Source organism: Orcinus orca, chromosome 19 (assembly GCF_937001465.1).
Source record: "Orcinus orca chromosome 19, mOrcOrc1.1, whole genome shotgun sequence".
NCBI lineage: Eukaryota > Metazoa > Chordata > Mammalia > Artiodactyla > Delphinidae > Orcinus > Orcinus orca.
The window spans coordinates 54,646,847-54,668,692 of NC_064577.1; the positions used below are offsets into that span (position 1 = coordinate 54,646,847).

The 21,846-nt window shown below is 46.3% G+C and overlaps 1 protein-coding gene across 9 annotated transcripts in view; it reads right to left on the minus strand.

The window, feature by feature from the left end:
* The window catches only part of HLF (HLF transcription factor, PAR bZIP family member), a 54,665-nt gene that overhangs the window by 8,298 nt on the left and 24,521 nt on the right, over positions 1 to 21,846 (minus strand). For 8 of the 9 annotated variants that reach the window (XM_033431776.2, XM_033431774.2, XM_033431775.2 and 5 more), the window contains one exon: positions 997 to 1,217. In XM_033431776.2, coding sequence (XP_033287667.1) covers positions 997 to 1,217 — 221 coding nt within the window. Of the gene's footprint in view, positions 1 to 114; positions 562 to 996; positions 1,218 to 21,846 lie in introns of those variants that run through there. The other variant, XM_033431777.2, reaches the window with a different exon arrangement.

Genomic DNA, 21,846 nt, shown 5'->3' on the forward strand with positions numbered 1-21,846 from the left:
AAATGGTCTAAATCAGTTCCAGGACAATGTCCCAAACTCCCATTTTCCCAACAGGCGTGTCTCTTCATGTGAACCATATTTAGGTTTGAGAAATGGTGGTCAGCAGTTAGAAAATTATGTCTGCTTCCAATGCCTTGAATGTATACAATCATATCTCTATTGTCCATATGATTGGAAAGCAACATAAACACAAAAAATTCTAAGCAATGGGTAATCAAAAATGGTTCTATTTTGGTATTGGTAGGCGTGGCGTAAGTTTAGAAAGAATTCTCTTCCTAAGGTATCGTTAAATGTGTCAGATTAATTTTAAGTTGTATCTGATTTCCTAAGGTAAGGCTATTTTCCTTTATAAATAATGTGTGCCTTCAACACAGTAGAGAAAAACCAACCCCAAATTAACCTTTTGTTGAGATACTCAAGTGATCTTTACTTGAGACACAGAGTGAATATTACTTATAAATAGTGTCAGGAAACCCACCAGCTTCCTTAAAAGTCCCACCCTAGCATCCAAGGCTGGCAATGTGGAGAGAGGTCCTGTCTCTGGCTGTTACTCCCTGAGGCCTACAGAGAAATGGAAGCAGTTAATTAGTGTTAAATTCCCAAAGGAAAGGGAACCCTTGGAGACTATGAGGTCCAGATGCCCTTCCCCAATAATTTTTTTTTTTTCTCTTTTCAACCTTGAAAGATCCTGGTTTGATTTTATTAGGCTTTCATAGGTTTCCTTGCAGATAGTAGTGGGTTTGCTTCCTTCATGGGCTGCAAAGCACTCCATTTTATTGCTTTTCCTTATATCTATGCATTACCAAGACATGGAAGGCATAGTTCAGAAGACACCCAGAGAGGAAGCAACTTGCCTCGTCACGTGCCAAGAAATGGGATCAGAAATCACAAGTCTTTGTTCACTAGCTTGTGTGATTTTCTTGGGGTCACCCTTTTAATCTGCCTCTTGATCCCACTCTCCACTTGCCCACAGCCTAATTACCAGTTCCAATTTACCTTCAGATCATCTGGGATGAAGACTTTGCGAGCTTTCTTAATCATGGGCTGTGGCTTCAGTTCTTCCTCAGAGAACTTGCGTTTGCGAGGGTCAAACATTTCCTGCCCGGGGATGCTGGAGAGGGCAAGGTCGGCCGGGTCTGGCTCATAGCCCACCGGGACCTGGATGGTGTCAGGGTCAATGGGGCTCGGAGTATTGCGGTTGGCTGGCAACAGCTGGCCTGGAACAACACAGGAGTTTTAATTCATGCACACTCTATGGAGGCCCAGGAGACAGCTACTTGATGATGCTCAAGTATGAGGATGAGGGCAAGAGTCTTAAACTTACTTAAATGTGACTCTAACATCGTTCCTGAGGCACAGCAGGCTGAATGGCTTTACTCATGTCAGATCAGGGAAAACAAGGACCCACATACACATATTCACAAACTAAATTAAAAAATACATGCATTCATTCCGTCCTACAACATATTCATGAAGCACCAACTATGTGTCAGGTACTCTTTTTTACCTTTAAGGTGTTTTCCAGGTGAGTCAGGGAATCAGACCAAAACTAGCCAGTGAGATATAGTGAAGGGATGAAAGGAAACCACACGTGCTTCCAGAGTGTGGGGGGAAAGGACATAACCCGAAGCAGGTTAGGGAACACTCCTAGAGAAGATGCTTGGTATAGCAGCGTCTTGAGACACACAGTAATTAGCAAAAACGGTAATCCAGGGACAGATACAAGAGATAGAGGGTTGCATTTTTGAGGAACCACAAGTAGTCTTGGGTAGCTGTATCAGAACACAAGATGGAAAGGAGAGAGGCATAAATGCAAGAGACGTGGTCAAGGAAGGTGGGCAGTAGGGATGTTATAAAAGGCCTTGAATGTCACTGAGGGGTTCTGAGCACTGAAGTGAGAAGCAGAGCTGAAGTGTGGAAAGAAGTGTGAGGAGTGAACTGAAGGAGGCAGGACTGGAGACAGGAGATGAGCTACCAGGCTGTGGTGCTAACCCATGTGTGCATTCAAGGAATATTGAGCAAAACGGAAAAGATGCAACGGAGATGATCTAACTTCCACTTGACGGTTCTGCAAACCAAACCGCTGAAACGCACAAAGGTCCTCGAAAGAGGGTGGACTGCATTTCGGAATAACAGACTGCAGCGTTTATGTGGGGAGCTCTGAACCTCAACTTCTAGTTCCATTTGAATTTTACAATCACCCCTTTCACGCCCAGAGAATAAATGAGAGGATACAGCTCAGCTCGGCTTAGCACACGTCCTCTTCTCCCTCACTGCTGAAGGCTGGACGCCATGCGGAGTATCCTGTAGGTGCCATTAGAAACTACCCCGGGTTGAAGGGCAAAGCCATTGACTTGCTTTCTGGCTAACCTGTGAAACCAGGCTCGTCTGTTTTCCGGAAAGGCCTGGTGGGGAGCTTGCCGAATGAACGTTCTGGGGACCTTTTGGTCCCCACTCTGCTTTGAGCTCTCTTTGTATCCTGCTTGCCAAAGAGGAAGAGATGGGTCCCAAGGCATTGGCAGAGGATGGAGGTTTCTCATTAGCCACGCTCAGTTCAGCTCCAGCTTCTAGAGGCTGCTGAGTTCTGCACTGGATGGGGTCAAGCTAAATTTGATCTTGTGCCTCTCGACATTGCCTTAGAAAATGGACCATATCTGAGTCAAACAGGTATTTTACTTTCCCTTTAGAAACTCTCTTTGAACTCAATAATAAAGCTACCCAATGCCCTCTCAGTTCAACCACCATGCCCCATGTGTCACCCCCGCATCACATACACACACCCACAGGTAGATACATCCTCTGCTCCCCTCTGGAAGCATGTCTTAATTAATATTTCCCAAATCTAATTGCTCAAAGTTACTTCAAGTTCTTCCCTAGTACTTCAGTATTCTGTTAATTATGTTGTATTTAAATCCCCTTTATTGATTTATACATGTTAAGGTTTACACACACACACACACCCTCCTCTACCAGACCACATGGTCTTTCATGTTTTCTCTATCTTATCCCCACCCCACTCCTCACGGTGGTGCCTACTTCAGAGTTCTGCTTCTACAAAGAATACTCCTCATTTGATGGGGGCCCTCTGAGATGCTGGGCGCTGACATTCATTCATGAACATTCTAACAATAACACTTCACATTTAGGCAGAAGCTTTATCTGCATTCTTTCTCTCGAGCCCTTTCTCCCAATGGAAGTAGGTCAGCCCTACCTGCAGCACAGAGAAAACCTAACTGGACCACAGACGAGTCAATGGCTTTCAATAGCTTCCCCAGCATCACAGAGCAACCAGCAAAGGACATGAGAAACACAGCCGGGTCTCTTTTCTCCCAAGATACCCTTGCATCATCTTGTTTGTCTATATTTTCTACTGTATTAACTCTGCTGGACTCATTTTTCCCCCTTTATTCCTAAATGTCCACAGTATCACTGAGTAACAGGGAGGAAGATCTTTATTATTTTGTCCTACCTTTTGTGGATTTGCAATTTTTTAATATAAGAATTTTCAAGTTAAGACTGCATCATTACATTAATTTTTTTTTTTTTTTTTTTTTCCCCGGTACGCGGGCCTCTCACCGTTGTGACCTCTCCCGTTGCGGAGCACAGGATCCGGACGCACAGGCTCAGAGGCCATGGCTCATGGGCCCAGCCACTCTGCGGCATGTGGGATCTTCCCGGACCGGGGCACGAACCCGTGTCCCCTGCATCGGCAGGCGGACTCTCAACCACTGCGCCACCAGGGAAGCCCTACATTATTTTTTTTAAATTACCAAAGATGTTCATTGCAAAATTTCAACAAATGCAGAAATGTGTCTCCCTTGCCCCCAATCTACCTTGCTGCTCTTCCCAGAGGAGACCACCCTTAACTGCTTGGTGTGAACCTCTCAATCCTTGGTTTTTACATATAAATGATTTAACCCAAATAGGATTATTCTACCCACAGATCTTAAATTACTTTTTCAATATACCAGTATACCATATGCAATTTCCCATGTTAGTACAAACAGAACTACTCTGTTTTTTTAAAGGGTGAGTAGTATTCCATAGCTTGGATATGTAACAATTTACTTAATCATTCCCCAATAGAAGGATTTTTAGGTATGTATTTTTATAGAAGGGATGTCTAGAAGTGAGACTGTTCATGCAAAAGACATGTATATTTTATATTTCTAAAAGCATTGCTGAATCTTATCTATTTATAGTTGTACCAACATTTCTAAGAGTGCAGTTTTGTATAATTAAATATTAATTTTTAAAATGTTGCCAATCTGATATATACAAATATCACTATTGTTGAATTTACATTTCCTTGTTACTAGTGAGACTGAGCATCTCACATGTCCATTGGATCCATTTCTTCTCCTGTATACCACCCTCTTCATATATTTTGCTTCTCTTTAAATGGATTTTGTTGCTTATTCATTTGTAAGAATTCTTTATAGAAAGAACTCTTTATAGACGATGGATATAATCCTTTCATCTGTTTTATCTGTAGAAAATATTTTCTCCCAGACTGTTTGTTTTCTAACTTTGCTTATAGAGTTTTGCACTACTGACAAGATCTTACACTGTAATATGGTAATAATCTCTTAAAATTTTCTCCTTTATGGCTTCTAATTTCATACCTTCTCTATCCCCAAATTATATGCATGCACGTATACAAGTATGTATGTATACATATACATGTGTGTACATACGTGTGTGTACATATATTACTCTATACTTTTCTCTAATACAACTATAATTAATTTATATTTTTAGGATTTTGAATCACCTAAGATTTATTTTTGTATAAAGTACATGCAAGGGGCATTACACAGTATTCTCCAAGTGTCTTAATATAATGGTAAGTAAGGTTTGATATTTGATAGGGCAAATTCTTCCCTCTTTATTGTTCTATTCATAAAATTTTATTCAGTATTCTTACACTCTTCTAGATGAATTTCAGGATATATTAAGTTATATTTAAAATTATTAATGGAATTTTTGAATGAAGATTGCATGAAAGTCATAGGTTAATTTAGGGACAACTGATACCTTTTAAATATTCAATATAACCTTAGTATACTCCCCATTTTTATTTTTTGTTCTTTTTCTTACATCTTTAAGTTTCACAGTTTTCTTCACTTTAAACTTTCACAGTTTTTGCTAAATTTATCCCTTCAATGTTTTCTCATAATTGTTGCTAATGTAAATTTCCCTTGTTAGACTTACTAATTGGTTACTGCTGACATATAAGAAGCTACTGGTTTTAAAATGCTGGGTTTATATCCAGCCACTTTACTCCCTTATTAGTTCTAATAGTTCTAACTTCTCTCTGAGTTTTCTAGGTGAATAATCTTTTCTGCCTCTAGAGATAGTTGTTGCCTCAATGTTTATAATTCCTACCTAAAAAAAACACCTCCCTGCACTGGCTGGGCTCTGCAAGGCAATAGGTAAAAGGGATGAGACTGGAGGTCCCTGCTTGTCCCAGACTTTAATGAAAAATCTTTTAATGCTTCATATCCTTAAGGTCTATTATAGAATCCTAGCAGATAACAGTTTGACAAGCTAAGGCATTTCCAACCCTTCCAGCCCTACTGCACTGAGAGTTGTTTTTTTAAAATCAGAAATCACATATTAAATTTCCTCAAATGACTTTTTTGGTATCTGTTGAGATGATCATGTGGTTTTTTCCTGTATTTGTTAAGTCTGAGCTTGGTATTTCTCCAAGGCTGTCTTTGAAATATCAGGGGTGGACAGGATCAACCCCATGGTGTAGACTCTGCAGTTTGCTGGAACATTGTTTTCTTCTTTTTAAAACCATCTTAATGAAAGTCACTTCCAGGAGAGCCAAGGAGGATTTCTGGTGGAAAGGGTGGAACAAAGGGCTTAAATCTAGAAGATTAGAAGTTACCTTCAAACCCAAAATTGGCCTCCACTTTTGTCATAGAGTAGGCATGCCTAAACCTCCAAATAGCATAACTGAAGATAGGATGTTTTTTATTCTTACATACTTAACAAGAATTTAGCATCTCACGTTCAATTAGCTGATTAGCTAGAAGTCATCAATGAATGGGTACGGCCACAATCTGTGTTCTGTGTCCCAATCTGAAGTTGATGGTTTATTTCTTTAGTTTATGGCTGCATCAAAGTAATAAACTGTAGCTACATTTACGACTTAACCCTCAAGACCAATTACAGCATCTCCAACCTTTCTGATGTGCTCCCCATTCAGGAAGTTAAACACAGCCGTACTGTCAGGACAGACACCATATCCTAGTGTTACCACTGACGAGCATCAGCCAGCTGATGAACATTATCCTCTATAAAGAATGCTGAGAAGAGAGAAAACGATTTGGTTTGGGCCCATGGGTTCTCTATTAGAACTGATGGGTGAAATTCCTTGTGATTCAGTTTGGTTCATGATCTTCCTCTCCTTCCCATAACCAGTCTGTGGTCTGTTTGCTTCTCATGACCTCTTTGACCCTAGAGAGTCATAATTTGAGTTTGAAATAGCACTTCTGACCCCCTTTGTACCAACTGCTTTCAGAAGAGAACCATCATCGGGGCTCCCTTCACTGCAAAACACCCTGCTTCCGAGAATCCTTACATCACAGGGTGCCAATTAACTTAGAAGACTGCAGTAACACTCAAGGGTATGTAAAGTGTTACCATACTAGGTACAGAGATTAAATAAAGGCCTCAAAAGTACACCCTAAGGATGCAGGCTTTCTGAACTCTGAGGATGATTTAGCTAGTCTCTATTCCGATGGCAGGAACCTGTTAACTTGGCCAACAAGCACTCTGCAAAGGCAACAATGTCCTAATGGCCAGAGGTCTCATCCCTCCCTCTACCCATGTCCTGTTCCACGTGACTGCAGTTCCAGGCTGAGTCTATTTCCCCACCCCTTGAATCTGGGCTGGCCTTGTGGCAGAAGTGACAGAGTGTCAGTTCTGAGGCTGGGCCTAAAGAGGTTTTGCATGTCCTGCTGGTTCTCTGCAGCACTTTCGTCACCACCATATATACACGCTTGGTCTAGCCTCCTGGGGGTGTGAAGGGCATGTGGGGCAGGCCAGTCTAGGTCAGCCCAGATCACTTGTTCCTGAGATGTGCGAGCCCAGCCAAGATCAGCAGAGCTACCTGACCAACCCACAGCAATTTCAGACGAGAACAATAAACCCTCATGTGTGTATGCTACCAAGTATTTGTGAGTGTTTGGTAAACACTGTCATGGCAATAGATGACTGATCTACAAGCTGAGCTAGTATATTTGGGGACATGCTTATACAATAACATTAATATCACAGTAAGGTTTTAAAATGTACCGGGTAGTGGTTAAGCTGTGAAGTGAGTCAGACTTAGGTTTGATTTCTCATTCCACCACCTATACAGTATAAACTTGGGTGTTTGTGAATAAAGGGCCAGAAAGAAATATTCCGCATTTCCTAGTAAGGTCTGTTGTGAGGACAGGAACTACTGGTGAATTTTCTTCCTTTTTCTAAACGTACCTCTCTTAGTTCCAGTTTTTTCATCTGCAAATGGAGATTACAATGCCTGCCTCATAGGGCTACGTGAGAAATGAATGAGACAAGGTATTTATAGAGTGCTTAACATAATGCACAGTGCCTGGAAAGCAATCAGTAGTCTCCAGATAAACACAAATATAAAGTATAGACACTGTGGGGAATTCCCTGGTGGTCCAGTGGTGAGGGCTCAGCGCTTTCACTGCCATGGCCCGGGTTCGATCCCTGGTTGGGGAGCTAAGATTCTGCAAGCCGCAAGCCAAAATATATAGAGAGATAGACAGATACTATGATCCCAGATACTTTAAAAAAAATCAAGAAAAAAGACTGCCTCCTCATCCAAGCTGGCATGGTCTCTCCCTTGAGCATCTCTCCACATCCTCCTAACTGCTCCCCTCCTTCCACTGGAGTCCCCACAATGCACTCTCCACACAGCCACTAGGAAACACTCTAAAAACAGAAACCTATGCAGGTCACCCCCTACCTCAAACCCTCCAAAGGCTTTGCACTGCCACACATGATAACACTCAAGGCCCCTCCTTACCGCACATGCCCAGCCATGCCGGCCTTCCTTCTGCTCCTCAACTGCCCTAAGCAGGGCCCCCCCTCCCCCAAGGCCTGTGTCCTTAGTATTCCCTCCACCTAAACACTTGCCCCCTGCTCTCTGCCTGCCTGGTCCTTCTGCATGCTTTAGACACCAGTTCAAATGCCACATCTTCAAACCCTCTGACTTTCCTCTGTCCCAACTCACCACCTATCAAACCACCCTGTTTCATTTCCTTTGCAAAATTTATCTCCCCCCCACCATTATCTTTTGTATTTGTTTGACCTTTGTCAGTGACCTCCTTCCATTTGCATGTAAGCTCCAGGGAACGGGGACCTTGTCTTCTTTGCTGCTGCATCCCTGGCTTCTAGAAGGAGCCTGCATGGAGAAGATGCTTAGTACTAACTACTGAGTAACTGGAGATAAACACCCCTGGTTCCTAACAAGGACTGTTGTGGGGAACAGGGACTATTTTTTCTTTTTATTTGTTATATTTTTCAAATTGTCTATAATGAGCAACGTTTACTTTCAAAGACAGAAATAAAAATTATCCTCTAAAAATGGACTTTGCTTCACTTTGCACATATATAACCTTCAAGAGGCTATGTTAAATACTGTCAAGAAAAGACCATTCAAACCCCCAGAAAGGAAGAAGAGGAGGAGAAAGAAAAGGCTTAACCAAAGGTTATATTAAAAAGAGTCCTTCTCAACTCCAGCGGCTGGGAATCTGTCATAACCCTGAGACTTTTCAAGTGTCCTGAGCCTTACTCAGCTGATACACTGACTTCAAGGCAAAAACAAATCCCCCCCCCCAACCGCCTCTCTCTCTCTCCCTCCCTCTCTCCTCTCCTCTCCTCTTCTCTTCTCTCTCTCTCTCCCTCTCTCTCTCTCTCTCTCTCTCTCTCTCTCTCTCCCCCTCTCTCTCTCTCTCTCTCTCACACACACACACACACACACTTCATTTGTGCCATATCCAGACAAGGTGCCCAGTAAGTGCTGTCTGTGATTGTGGAACAAATACACTGAAAGGTCCTCTATAAAGATTACTTTGATCAAAGCAGCTCTTTTCCAACAACTCTCTCCACCCAGTAACAGGCTGTCAACAGAACTATGGGTAAAGCACAGCACCAAGAAGCCAGCCCAATCCATTACTTGTAAACATTAGGAAGGGTCTGTCTGTTACCATTTACTGAGAGGGCGAAAGAAATGCAGTCCCGTGGGCTGGCAGACAGGCCTCCCCTGCCCGCTGAGTAACCAGTTAGTCACAGTGATGAGTGGCCAGGAGGAGTACCCCCTCGCCAAGGCCCTGCCAGTGTATCACTTCACTTAATCCTCAAGATAGTTGTGTGGGGCTTCCCTCGTGGCGCAGTGGTTAAGAATCCGCCTGCCAATGCAGGGGACATGGGTTCGAGCCCTGGTCCGGGAAGATCCTACATGCTGCGGAGCAACTAAGCCCGTGAGCCATGGCCGCTGAGCCTGCCCTCTAGAGCCCGCGAGCCACAACTACTGAACACGAGTGCCACAACTACTGAAGCCCACATGCCTAGAGCCCGTGCTCCACAACAACAGAAGCCACTGCAATGAGAAGCCCGCGCATTGCAACAAAGAGTAGCCCCCCTCTCCCCAACTAGAGAAAAGCCTGCGTGCAGCAATGAAGACCCAATGCAGCCAAACTAAAATAAATAATAAAATAAAGAAACTTAAAAAAAAAAAGATAGCTGTGTGAAGGTGGAATCATTAGTAACCCCATTTTCCAGACAGTTTAAGACAAGCTCAGAAAGCTAAATGATTTGCCCAAGGTTGCCCAACTAGTACATGAAACAGAATCTCACCTCCCAACTCTTCTGATTCTAAAGCCCAAGTTCTTAAGCATGTAAATGCTTCAAAGGACAGCAAGGGACTGTGTGCTTCTCAACTGAGAGTTTTGCATCAGGACCTGGGTCTCCTGGCCTCAAGTACAACATTCCACTGACCCATCAGCCCGCGCCACATTTTATGGATGACGAAGTGGAGGGTCAGAGGTGAAATCCGCCCCCAACACCCATACACAAAGTCATGCAGCCAGAAAGCTGGCGGGAGGTTGGTGGGGTTCAGTCTCCCATGGCCCACCGGGCTCCTGGGCAGCAGATGGTCCCCCAAGGAGGCAGGAATGCCTCCGGCTATGGACAAGAGCCCCAGGAACTTTCGGGCAACCAGCCACCCCATTTCCTTTCCCTCCCTTCCCTCCTCCACTACTTCGGTCCTCCTGCATGGCGAGCTCCTGCCAAGAGCACTCCTTCAATGACAAAACAACTAATGAGCCTCAGGGCTAGGGCTCCTGTCAACACTACATCTCACTCAGGCACCTTTAAAGAGATTCTGGATAGCCAGAGACCACGCCTCATTTATTCTGTTATGGGATATGGCTGCAGAGGCCAATACCCTTGAATTATCAGTATGCCAATTAATACTGGGTCTGGGTTTGGGCAGAGACAGCTGGAACACCGTTCCAGGCTCCTGCTCTGGCCTTCATCCCTCACTTTGACTCGTCCTGGGAGATGGCTCAGTTCATCAGAAAGCACAGACAGACCTGGACTCACGGTGCCTTTGCCCCTAAATAGCTCTGTGGCCGGGGGCCAGCCACTCCCCCATGCAGAGTACTGCTCCCTCCTCTGTCCGCTGGGGCCGGCTGGGATGGGCAGGATGTGGGGAGGCCACTCGGGGGCGGGGATGTGGAGTCCGCACGTCCCTCCCTGAGCCCCCCGGCACACACCTCCCTCCGGCTGCAGCCCAGGAAAAGCCTGCTAGATGTCACCAAGTGTGACCCGTGTCCAGGACTAGCACGCTGCTCTGGGATGGTGCACCAGTACCCAAAATGGCCCTGGCTTGACTTGGCAGCTCCTGATCCGGCAGAGGCTGGGACTGGATTAGCAAGGCCTCTCGTTCCAAGGCTGCGGACCAGCGCGTGTCTTGCCAGTGGAGTCAGCAAGAAACCTGCCTCCTTGAGGTGAACTTGAGAGGCGAGAGCAGAGCGGCTCAGAGCCACGCCCGCTGGCAGTCAGTGACATGGGGCAGATCAGTTCCATTCAGGGGTCAGGGCACGTGTGGGCCCCCTGGCCACCACGTCACTGTCCCCAAGACAGAGCAGCAGAGTCCCCTTCACCTGCTCTCCCGGGGGCTAAGAGCCTCTCCCCACTGCTGTCACAGCACCTCCTTGTACAGACAAGTAACAGCGTGGCCAGAAATGTACTCACAGTGCCAGAGACCAAAGCCTGCGTGAACTGGATTTCAGATCTTGCGACACTGACCCCCACCCCTGCCCCGCCACAGGTGCGTGGGGAGTGTCATAAACTGGAAACAAGGTGCATTGTCCTTCCCCCACACACACTCATGTCCCTGCGCCACTCCATCCCAAGTCATGGAACATGCAGGGCTGGAGAAAAGCAGGCCTCCTGGCCTCCTCTGCACTTGTAGGAAACGCAGGTGGGTGAAGACCTGGGAAGTGCAAGGTTGAGTCCCACCAACTGCCTGCTTGCCCAGTCTTCAAATGCTCTGTGCAGCAGCCATCCCTTCTTTTTTATTTTTTAATTTATTTATGTTTGGCTGTGCTGGGTCTTTGTTGCTACGAATAGGCTTCCTCTAGTTGTGGCAAGTGGGGGCTACTCTTCGTTGCGGTGTGCGGGCTTCTCATTGCGGTGGCTTCTCTTGTTGTGCAGCATGGACTCTAGGTGCGTGGGCTTCAGTAGTTGTGGCACACGGGCTCAGTAGTTGTGGCTCGCAGGCTCTAGAGCGCAGACTCAGTAGTTGTGGTACACGGGCTCAGTTGCTCCACAGCATGTGGGATCTTCCAGGACCAGGGCTCGAACCCGTGTCCCCTGCATTGGCAGGAGGATTCTTAACCACTGAGCCACCAGGGAAGTCCCCGCAGCCATATCTTCTGAGAGAGCAGAGGCCCAATCCTCCCAAGGCTGTAACAGTGACAGTGGCTATAATCCAGAATGGCCACTTCAAGCCCTTCTGCAACTCCACATGCTAGAGGATAAGCAACAAGAGACATCTGGAAAGGATAAAGTGGGGACTAGAGTCCTAACCTCAGCCCCTCCTCAGAGCCCCCATGTGTGCACGGTGGTGTTGTCAGCTTTCCAGGCAGGAGCAGAGGAGGGGCTCCTGCCTGCATTTACATGCTGCATCTAGACCTGGTTCAAGCGCACGCTGAGTATCTATAACCTCATCCCACCTTCCTGACAACCCTGCGAAGCATGTAGGGCCCATGGGCACATTTTACCTACGGAGAAATTGAGCCACTAAGCAATTTACTGAGGTCCCCCTAGGCTGGGGCTACCTTCTTATCAAGCAGAGAAACAAGCTCTCTATACCTGGAGGCTCTTTCCATCTTTAATGACAACATGCACCGCTGGAATCAGCACCACCTAGGTCCCTGGAGTCTCTTTAATTGTCTGAGATGGTGAAAATGTGCAGGCCTAGTCATTTGAAACCCGCAGTTTTCAAATTGCTGTCACGCTGAGTTATTAAACTGACTATTCTCCTTTGGGCCATGTGAGTTTTTTGTTTGGATTTAGAGGGGAGAGTGAAGCAGAGCATGAGGTAAGTGCAGGGCTTGCTGACGTCCACTGTGAACCCAGGAACCGACTGCAAACAAGTGGCCCACACTCTCCTGAGCAACACCCTTCCTCCTCTCTCAACCCCCCAACCAGTCCAAACAAACATAGGAAGAAAACCAGGATTGTTTTAAAGCCTGAGTTTCCGGATGAACGTGAATAGGATTCAGGTGTGTCTGTGGTTCTGCGGCTGCTCAAGGAGATCCACAAGAATTCCTTCCTGTGCGAGTCTCCAAGTTGAGTACCCAAAAGTAAACAAGCTTTTCTAAAGCCTCCTGCCTTGGCGCCTGGCCAGCGCTCTCTGAAATTCCCTCACCCCAGAGTTCACAGAGAACCCTGCACTGGTCTGGGCGCGGCTGGTCATGGCTCACTGTCGTCTCAAAGCCAAACTCATCCTCCAAGCTCCCAGGGACCATCAGCCTGAGAACTGTCGTCGTCTTTCCATCAGGCTCTGAACTTTAACCACACCCCTCTCATGCAGAAGGATCGAAATCCAGAGACCACGCCAGTTATGGGAACTGTGGGGGAGAATCTCTGGGCTTCGGTGTGACCACCCGTTATATAATGGGACAAGAGTTTGGGATGACAGCAAAGGCTCATTCTAGCTCTTGCAATAAATTATCCTTAAGTTCAGTGAAGGTTTTCTGCTGTGGTTCAGATCCCTGTCACAGGCCAGGGCAGGCCATTCCTCTGAGGACCTGGACAAATTCAGTGCCTTCCTAACTGGCCTGTCTGCCACCTGCAATCCTGTCCTGCAACACGACCACCAGGTTCCTCTTCCTGGAACATCTCTACCATGATCAATGGCAGCAGTGGCCTCCCACTGCCTTCCAGTCCAAGCTCTCCATCTGGAGGTCAAGGACATCCTCACTCCCACCTCTGCTCTCTGCTCCAGGCACACTGGTCTGGCTTCTCATCCTCTCCGCCTCTACCTGTCGCACCATCCCTCAAGGCCTAAGTCAAGTCCTCCTCCCGCTGACTGTCCCAGTGTTGGTGACAACTTCCAACTTCCCTCACGTTTAAGATCTATATCCTTTTGCACTTATGCATATGCTGGCCTGGAAGTTTTATCAGGTTCAGTGACTCTATAGCTTTTAAGCAATTATCTATTCTCAAACTAGACTGGAAATCTTTTCAGGCAAAGCCCTTACCAATGCCTCACATAGAAGATGATTAACAAAGGCCTGTTGATTAAAACACTGATTTGTTTAACAAACATATATTGAGACATACTATGGACTAAGCTCTGGAAATATATAAATAAAACCCACATCTGGGAGCACACAGTCTGGAAGTGGAAACAGGTAAGCAAACAGGTGTTCATAGTACAGGTGCTAAGTGCTATGGGAGGGCTTTGCCCAGGGAACCAAAGGGTGGAATCCAAAAGTGGATCACTAATCCAGATCCTTGGAGGGAGTGCAGGGGCATCAGGAAATGCTTCTCAGAGGGAGTTGGCATCTTGGTGGATTCTTGAAATTGGCCAGAAAGTAAAGAGATAAGGGGTAATCAAGGCAGAGGAACAGAATCTGTGAAGGCACGAAGATGTGACAGAACTCATGGGCCAGGCAGGGAACTGAAAGCAGTTGGTAGTTGGAGCTCAGAGGGCAAGGAGAGGGGTTGGAAGAGTTGAGACCAGACAGAGAGGGGCCCCTGATGGTCAGATCTTATCCTCAAGGGAATGGTGAGCAGTCGAGGAAATAACACTGTGGCAACCAAGAGGAGAAGGCATCGGAGGGGAGACAGGAAATGGTGAGAGGCTCGCCCACATCAATGGCAGAGGACCAGGTAGATTTAAGGGTTATTAATGAGGTGGGATCAATGTAAGTCTCAGTCAAGTCAATATAAGGGAGAGAGAAGCAGAGAGCAAGTTAACTTTCAGGTTTCTAGCCTGGACAGCCAGAAAGGAGGTGGTAAACTTCACTGAGATACGGAATACAGTGTCCTGAGCACATTCAGAAAAGGCAGCATCTGATTGTGGATCCATCAAGTCCAAGGCACCTCTGGGCTGCAGATAAAGATGCTGAAGGACGTGGATCTCAGCTTTAAACATGAGTCCGGGCTGCAGGAGAGCAATCCTAACTGGAGATACAGATTTCATAGCCTTGAGATTCCCCCAGGAGAGAATACAGAGCAAGAAGAAAACCAAAGACAAGGCCTTGGGGGGCCATGGACATTTCAGGGACGGGTAGATGAAGAGGACTCCGTGGACAGTACTTTAGAGGAGCCAGAAAAGCAGGAGGTAAACTAATCCTTGGACAGGTTGGTGCAGCGGGACTGACTGAGGAAAGGTTCTCCTAGCTATGTTATCAACCCCTCACAGGCAGTCCCTGCGCCTCCAAACCAGGGAGCTGTATCATCTCCACTGAACAAAGGAGAAGCAATCGGCCAGCTTGGGTAACTTGCTCAAGGTCAAACAGCTAGTGAGTTGGAAGAGCCTATGTTCAAACCAGGGCCAGCTCCAAAGCCCTAACCCTCCTCTCTACACTTCCACTGCCACCCGCACGTGCCCACCCACAAAAGTAATGCCACAGGCTGGTGGCCAACAATTCCCTTCAAGCAGCCCACACCTAGACCCCACCTGTGGCAGGAATCCTGGGGCTCTGACATGGTCCTCAGGACGTTCCTGTCTGCTCTGCCTTCTCTGGGGGAGATCTCTGTGAGCAGTGTTGAGCGACCCAGCCTATTACGTTGTTGGCCTATGACATCTTTTTTTACTCTTGGTCTAGAGAGTGTATGCTGCGGGCTGGAGGGCAGGGGCTATGGAGAGAGAGGGAGGGTGATAGATTAAAATGCCTGTAGACACCCCCTCCAGCCAACAACACAGAGGTCTGTAATGCAGGCTGTGTATATAACACGGAATAGGGATGTTCTCTTCCTCTTCCTTTATTAGTTAACGATAATTCTGAAAGGTTACTAAATAACTATCGCTAGGCAACAGAAGCTGCGGTGGGGGTGAGGGGTGGCATTACGCTAAGTCAGGGATCTGGATTCTTGGGGGGGAAATCAACTTAATTCCACAGAGTCAGCTGGTAACTAAACACAATGGATTTTGTGCCCCCAGTGTCTCATCCGGGGTGGGGTGAGCACTGCCAGCCTCTGCGGCAGCTGCCAGGCACTCTGCTTCATGTAGGTGTTCATCGGTCTTGTTATCGCCTGACCAGCATATACATTTGTGATGAGGTATCACGGGAGGAATTCTATTTTAAAGAAGTGACAGCTCAGTCTCAGTCATCTGGGCAGAGGAGAAGGGAAGACTAAAGAGCAACACATACAGTTCCCAGTGATCTATAATCCGAAGCAACATTCAATGAGCATGCGTCACGCATCTGATTTTACATCCAGATGCAAGCCAAGACTTGGGAAAAGGCGTACACTCGGGTTTTCTCAAATAACTTCAAGTCCCACACAAGGGAAAAATTGCCCAACAGCCCCTGATTCTGACAAGGAATAAAGATGGAGGGGCTTACTGAGTGCAGTTCTTACCACCGCCACGTTGGTGCGGGACAAAGGGAGCCGCAGGTAAATTCTCATCCATATTTATAAGCCCGCAGTAAGTCAGCCCATAGTCGTGCGGTTCCCTTACATATGCTAGAATAATATTCTAAACCAGACAATTTCTTAGAAATGTGTTGTTTTGGAAAAATTGGAATTTTCCAGCTTGTACTAAGATTAGCCAAGCTAAACCCATCTGGCTCCTGCCTAATGTAGAGAAATCTGTATGGGGCAGAAATCTGCCTTTCTATTCCACAGGCACAGGTGAGGTCTGTGTGCCTCTTGGGTAAACAGAAATGAGACACTAAGTCATTATCAAACACTTGTGCGGGTTCCTTAGTGCTGTGGCACACCTTCTTCTTTAGCTTCAGGCTGGGGCCCGTCAGGACCACGCGTGAGACAGACATGAGACGGGAAGGCCCAGCACAGCCTGCAACCTTTCTGTGGACCCAGAGTGTCCAAGCACCTCTGAGATCCTTTGTCATTCCAGGGCGCACCAGCCCCCCGCCCCCTTCCCCCCACCATCCCAATCGGCTCAGATTTCCTAATATAAACTTAACGGAAGGCAGTTCTCACCTAAACATGGAAGTGAGATAAAGAGACCAACTGAAAAGAAATGTGGGCAAACGACCAACGGGAGGGCGCAGGGGTGTTTCCTCAAAAAGGCAAAGACAGACTTGCTGTTAGACTGAAGGCAATGGTCTTCGGGTTGGTGGGAGGAGTGAAGGCGTGACACGGCTTCCTAATGCCACAGAGCAAGGGACACCGTCCTTGGTAGCAGCTCAGTGGACAGAGACACAGAAGAGGATGGCAAGACACGGCCTCGAGGGGAGGAATGAAACAGGCTGTGAAGGAGGAATCATCCCCCAAGATGGAGAATGCTTACAACAGGATCTCTGGAAAAGAGATGTCATTTTTCTCTCTCTCCAGCTACTGTGGCTAACTAAGCAGCAGAAAGGAGACACTTTGGTTACTTCCCAAAGCTGGCCAGCTGCCTACCAGCCCAGGGGCTCTTCATACTGAGATCAGAGAACAAGGTACTGACTTTAATACCCACAAACTCTACCTCTTCTAATAGAATCTGAAGCCACACGGAAAGGAATTAAACAATTATTTCTTAAAAGTCTTTAAAGGAGAAATGACTTATGAACAAATAACTACAGAATAGTGAGAAAAGTATCAAACTGTACCTAGGTGTTACTTCTCTGGCTCTTGTAGCTTTAATCCTACTCTAATAAATACAGATTCATTTAATTTTATGTCTGTCTAAATAAAGATCTCTAGTTTAAGAAAAACTTCAGAGGAAATGAGTAGCTCTATTCCCCAGCTGGCCACAGTAAGGGAAATCTTGCTGTTTGGGTCTGAAAGGGCATAACCAAGGCATCAGAATTTAGGAGAACGGCTCCTAACTTTACCCCCTCTATCGAAGGCCATAGTTCCCAACCCTGGTTATGGACCAGGTTCACCTGTGGATCTAAAAACATAAAGATGCTCAGCACCCCTCCCACCTCAATCAGAAGCTCTGAAAATGGGGCCTGGGGCTCTGTATTTTTGTTTTGTTTTACTTATTTATGAAAGGAGAAATAGCCTTTACTTTTAACGAAAGGAGAAATAGCCTTCGCACACACTTTTGGTGGGAGTATGAACTAGTACAATTCTTTTGGAGCCTACAGTTTTTTTTTTGTTTTTTGTTTTTTTTGTGCTACGCGGGCCTCTCACTGTTGTGGCCTCTCCTGCTGCGGAGCACAGGCTCCGGACGCGCAGGCTCAGCGGCCCAGCCGCTCCGCGGCATGTGGGATCTTCCCAGACCGGGTTACGAACCTGCGTCCCCTGCATCAGCAGGCGGACTCTCAACCACTGTGCCACCAGGGAAGCCCCTGGAGCCTACATACTTTGATCCAACAGTTCCACATCTAGGGATTTAAACTTTAGGTATGCTGAATGTACGGAGAATGGCAACCAAGGATGGAAACAGGCTAAAGGTACTTGTTAAATAAATGATGGCATATCCAGGCAATGGGATTCCATGCAGCTGATAGATCTATATGTACTAGTATGAAAAGATATCCAAAAGATATTAAGTAAAAAAGGCAAGTTGCACATTATGTATAGTATATATGCACTATGTATAGTATATAGTCTATGTATAGTGTGTGCATATACATATATTTCCATACTTCTGTGCACACACAATCAATCTCTATATAAATATATGTACAAATACATTTATACACACACTCACATATGCTTATAAACACAAAGGAAATGTCTGGATGAGTATCCAAGGAACTGCTGACTGTTAAATCTAGGAATGGGATATAGGAACTCAAGCTGTACACCTGCACAGTTCTGACTTTATTTTACAACAGTCATATATTACTTTGTAATTAAATATTTCTAAATAACTTTTTCCAAAATCTCCACTGGTGATTCTCGAGTGAGGCCAAGGTTGAGAACCAATAGTCTGGAGGAAATAGCCCCTGTGGAGGTAAGCAGCTGGTACACTGAAGCTTGGAAAACCCACCACCTATACAGTCCGAGGATTCACACCATGTGATATCTCTGATTTGCCAGAAGGTGGTGCCACAGAGGCAATCACCCAGCTCTTCAGCCAAAACTTCAAAACCAATTTTTCATTAACTCAAGTCCTTTTGCTACTCTAGGGACGCTTTTACTTATGCCTACAGCATTCTTTGCTGCTGCTGCTTCCATAAAGGGAGATTTATACACATTTATGCCATATGCATTTTTTCATAGAAATCCATGGGTCATTCCATATATTCAAATACAATGCTTGGGAGGTATTTTCCTGAAAGGAGTTGGCACTGCTTGCTCAGAACTCCCCTTCCTCCCCCACACTGTTCCCCTGTTGTCTTTGTTCTGGTTTACGCATCTTCTATATTATTCCAGAGTCAATTCCACAAAGGCAGGTGGCAGTCAGCCATGTGGGGCATTTGTCCTTCTCAATCTGTCCACACCTTTGGCCCAGAACAGGCAGTTTGGGGCACAGGGCAGCCCAGGGCAAGTACCATGAGTTCTCCTGCTCTCCCACTTACTGATTTTCTGGAAGTGGGTGTGTTGCCACAGCAACTGTCAAATCACATCTGTTATGCCGCCTATAACCTCCCAACTTCTTTAAACATGCCATGTTTGAGACATGTGGCTCGGCTGCCCTGGCAGTGCAGAGCCCGGGTCCCTCACCATGCAGCAAGGTTTCCCTTCTCTGGGTAGGAGGGAGTTAGTTAGCCCCTCTGTGGATTAACCACCCTATACGTTCTTTTTATTCTTTTTCCCCCTCATTTTTTTATTCCAGTCCCATGTCCCTTAACACTATGACCTGAATTAATTCTTGAGCATATTTAACGGAAATTAACTTAATATCAGACAAGAAAAATTCAATGAGTCACTTAAATGTATCCTTCTTATTGAACAATTTGTGCTTATCCTTCAATACACAATTCAAAGATCATCTCTGATCTTAACCTCCGCACCCCATTCAGAGCTGACCTCTCTTGCCTTCACTTTGTACATACCCTTAACACTTTATTCGCAATTATTTAACTATCTCTTTGAAATTCATAAACTGCTCAAGTTCAAGGGATGGACCCTTCCTTATCTCTGAATTCCCAACACCTAGCTCAGTGCCTGGTAAACAGTTGGCCCTCAGTAAATGTCAGGTAAGGAAAAGGATAAACACACTCAAAACAAATGTCCATTTGCTGTGGTTCTACATTAATTTTTGTCATGTTATTAAATAACAGGGATAATGACGTGATGAACAGGTATCAGACTTGAAAGTAAGATCCAAATAACACGCACATCCTTTTTAAGAAGGAGAAAACAGAAAGTTCATTCCTGGGACTTTTCTACCATCCTCTTTTTCATTCTTGTTTTTCAGAAGCAAGAAGTGCACGGAGAGGGAGGCCTCTCCCTAGAGTGAAGCAGCAATGAAGCCCCTAAGAAGGAAGCTGTCACGTTCCTGGAGTCCTCACCAGGCAGCCTGACATCTGGTCCACACTCAAGGAAAAGAGGCCACATCCTCACATGGAGATCTATTTTTGCATCCGAACTGCTGACGCTTCCCTTGTACGACTTGCCTCACACACAGGAAGGGGAAGGGAACTAATATTTACCAAGTGCCGGCTGCATGCTCTGTGCTGCTTCACATACACAGCTCTCGAGAACACACGTCCCCCATGTTTTGAGTCTGCAAGGAGCTCTCAGCAAGCACATCTCTGAGAAGCACGTGAAGGCGAACACTCCTTCCCCCCCGGCTGACGGCAAAGTGCAGAGCTGCCGCCCAGCACATCCACACAGCCATGCATGCTTCTGTATGTGGGTTTCTCAGGGCGGCTGAAGCGGGGGATCTCTGCATGGAAGACTGAGATTCTCCGGACTGATGGGTCTCACTATTGTACCAGGGCAGATGCGCAAAGAATGGGCACCAGGAGGACGATTCCTGCTCTCTGCCTCACGTGGACTGTGCCGTGGGCTTGGCACCAAGGCATGACATGTTCCCAATACCCCTCTAGACTGTCCCTGACTCTTTCTGGATGTCTGTGTTTATCATTTCACAGAGTTTCACTTTTAAGAAATTGGAAGGCACTGTGGATTTGAGAGTCACACCAAAGCACAGAATCCATTTTTAAATTAAACTCTTCATGATTTAAAAGTAAAGCCTGTGCTCTGAAAGCTGGCCTCTCCAGGCCCTGGCTGCGGAGACCTCAGGGCCACCACAGACAATGCGTCTGACTGGCCTGGTTTTGTTGCTCCTTTCGTCTGCATCCCCTCCACACCCAGGTTCCCAGTACACCTAAGACACTGTGTTGTGCCATCCACACGGAGGTTCTGAGGTCCCAGGAGTTCTCCACCTTCCATGACGCAAAGTGCCTCCTATGGAGAAGCAGGAGAGGTAGCGGCTCAGCGCACGGATGCTGGTGCCAGGCCGTGGGGCTGCACGTACCAGCCCTGCTGTCTACTGACTGGGCTCCCGTCAGCATTTACTCGGTTCTCTGGGTCTTGGTTTTCTCATCTGTGAAAGGACCATAATAATAGTACCTACCTAGTACTAAAAATAGCAGTGCCCAGGGTTTGTTTTGAGTTTTAATGAGATAATACATGTACTTCGCCTAGTGCCCAGACTACAGTAAACACTAGAGAAGGGTTAGCTATTATCCCGCTGTTTCTTTTCACCCGTTTGATGGAAGCTCTGTGTTCAGAGGAAAACTGGTGCACACTGTAGATTGCCTGATTCACAGGATTTCACCAACCAGGAGAGAAGGCACAATGGCGACCACTCCGGCTGCCACCTCTAACGGGCATCCCTATGACACTGCAGTCCTTGGAGTGAGCCAGTGTCACAGCTCACTACCTGGCTTCAGGCTGCACCACGCCCTTCTTTGAATGTTGGTTGTGCGTATTTGTCTGTTTTTCTTCAGCACCGAGGGAAGAAGATGGCTCTGGTGCAGTCTCTCCTGGGGTTAAGGGATACTCCTTTTATATTCCAAAGGGAAACACCCAGAAACTCTGTGCCAAACAGCCGCCTGCCTATCCTCTAACAAAGTCTAACCAAAAGGAATGCAGCGTTCTGATGCACCAGCCTGGCCTTCTTTTCTAACTAGACTAAAACCAGGCTTATTTATTAATACAACAGACCCAAAGTGCCAGGAGGGATTCACATCTGAGAAAGCAGATTTGGAGTTATTT